This window comes from Austrofundulus limnaeus, unplaced genomic scaffold (genome assembly GCF_001266775.1).
Source record: "Austrofundulus limnaeus strain Quisiro unplaced genomic scaffold, Austrofundulus_limnaeus-1.0 Scaffold183, whole genome shotgun sequence".
Classification (NCBI taxonomy): Eukaryota; Metazoa; Chordata; class Actinopteri; order Cyprinodontiformes; family Rivulidae; genus Austrofundulus; species Austrofundulus limnaeus.
In genome coordinates, this window is record NW_013952585.1 from 509496 (window position 1) to 512088 (window position 2593).

Genomic DNA, 2593 nt, shown 5'->3' on the forward strand with positions numbered 1-2593 from the left:
TATTTGAACTTTTCCGTCTTTGATGTTATTTAAGGCATTATTGATAAAAAGTTGTTAGCCACTCAGTTCTATAGTATTTTCATTTGGTGTACTATAAATTTAGTTTATAAGCTGTGACTAACAGGTGCAAATGTTGAGATCAAGGTGGTAGAAGTTTGGAGTCATTTATTTATTTCAAAGTGCAATTTTTTCTTTTTTTATCCAACTGCATGTATCTTGTTGTCTCAGGGTAATTCAATGCTTGTACTTTATTCATGTTTTGTAGTTTCACATTCTCCATCTACCTAATGCTTAAGTGCTGCATTGTAAATCACAAGAGGCATTAAATTTAATCCCCTCAGTTTTCAGRCGTCTTCTGTATGCCTGGCTTTTTGCCGCTGCTTTCTTATTTCGTTTATTGTTGCCATGGCAATAAATGGAATATGAATGCAGATGATTATCTGCGTACTCGTTGTATGTGTAACAGATGATTACCTGAAATTAGGTTTTCGGCGTGCCATGTAACAATTAAGAAAATCTGATTTGTTGACTGCCAGTTGTTTTAATTCTCTTTCCCCCACTGTCTGTGTGCAGGAGCAGAGCCCCAGTAACGCCACATCCCTGGCCATGATGCAGGAGCCGCAGGAGGTGGTGGAGGAAACGGTCACCATAGAGGAGGACCCTGGCACTCCCACCTCCCATGTCTCAGTGGTCACCTCTGATGATGGAACCACGCGGCGCACAGAGACCAAGGTYTGACAGACAGATGTTCTCCAATTAGATAATAGTTTCTTAAATACAGTATACTGCTTGTAGAAGTTGTTTTTCGCATTAGATTGGTTGTTAAAAGCATTCATCTTCAAAATGAAACAGAAAATTTATCTATGATTCCAAATGTCTATCTTTAGGAACTTACATTATCACACTGCCAAAATAGTTTTTATCTCTGTCTCATAGTTTTTAAAAATATTTGTCTAAATCAATATTATTAGCTATCTTCCTTCCCCGATTGTGTGCTTCTTAAAAGCCTCTTTGTTGATATGTCTTCTGATGTTTTCTGTTGTTTTTTTGAAAGGATATGTCAGCTAATGTGAAGGTGAGTGGACTTTTGTACCAATAAAGCTTTTGTCATAATGCCACCATCAGATACGGCAGCAGTGCACAGCACACTTTGCATCTTTACAAGCTAAATGCATTTTCTCCCATCTTATGTACTTAAATKACTGCTTGCTGCTTTCACCCTTTGAGAGAATCCATCCCCAGGAAAAATGTCTATACCTTTTTTTTCTCTTAAAAATACTGCATCTTTTTGGTAATGCTAAGAGTTAATAAGTGTATTTACGTAATACAAGCAAACTACAAAATATAACTACTTTAAACACTTTGGCAAAGACATTGTTTGTGGCAAACAAGTTTCTTTTTAGTTCTCTCATGACCCGACTAAAACTGTTTCAAAAGAATCTAACCCTGAATATTAATTAAAATTACCATCAATACATAAAGGCATTTTTTCAAAACTGTCAACAGTCTTACCCCACTCCTAAATGTTGCAGTAAATTGTAGCAATTTTCTTGTGGTGAAAATGTTAGAAAATGTTGTCTGTCTCTCTGAACTCAAAGGTCTTTTCACACACGAGTAGACACAAAAATCTTTTGTGTGTTCACATTTCTGCTCTGTGTTTATCACTGAGGCGCAGAGGTAAGAGTTTCTAATAAGATCCACAGATTTCCTTTGGGGGCAAAAACAACTAAAGTTGTGGCCTGAAGACTGTAGTGTAATGGAGTTGCAGCCAGATTGCAGTCAGTTTTTGTAAACCTTGTTAACCTTTGCCCTCCAACCTTAAAGAACAAACTATACTGGCCACAAAAACACAAAAGGCCTTTTCTGGGTGCAGTGATTGGTTTGTGTTCTGAGGTATAATAAATGTGGTAGTGTATATTCTGAGCTATTTGAAAGAACCTTCTGTAAATGTAGGTCTCATCTTTAGGTTCCAATAAACCACTCTCATTTTCATGTGATTTAACACCACTAAAATTGTATTGGGGTTGCTATTATGGGCTATCCAGTCCCTTTAGTTCCAAAGCGGAGACTGTGTCCACATTCTTGACACAAAGTCAAACTCGTTCTCAGCGCTTGTTGGACTTRGCCAGGGCTGTCCTGTCTCTAGTCTTGCTTGTTTATGGACAGGATCTGAAGGCACAGTTGTGGAGAGGAAGGTGTCTGGTTTGGGAACCACYGGTTTAGGGCTGCAACAACAAATCGATAAAATTGATAAAAATCAATTGTTAAAAGAGTTGGCAACGAATTTCATTATCGATTCATTGTGTTGCGGCATTTATGCGTGCATGTCACGGAGCCGATTATGTCACCCGCAGAGCGTTGTCAATGCTGGCTGACCTAAATAAAGTTTAGGAAGAAAGAAAAAAACTTTACCTGTAAAGATCCGCCCTTTCTGACTCTCGAGTGAAAAGCAGAGACTTCGAACTTTAAACCATTTTTTAAATTGTGTTGTTATGCCAAGTAGATCCAAAGTTATGATAAAAAGTATATGCCACAATTTATTCTTTTTAAAAGACGGTCTATTTGATGCGCGCTGCATCGTGGGGAGGAAATG

At 37.8% G+C, this 2593-nt stretch overlaps 1 protein-coding gene across 2 annotated transcripts in view; it reads left to right on the forward strand.

The window, feature by feature from the left end:
* arvcfb (ARVCF delta catenin family member b) overlaps positions 1-2593 on the forward strand; it is a 352935-nt gene that overhangs the window by 226003 nt on the left and 124339 nt on the right. For both annotated transcript variants that reach the window (XM_014018097.1, XM_014018096.1), the window contains 1 exon segment: positions 574-732. In XM_014018097.1, the coding sequence (XP_013873551.1) occupies positions 574-732 (159 nt within the window).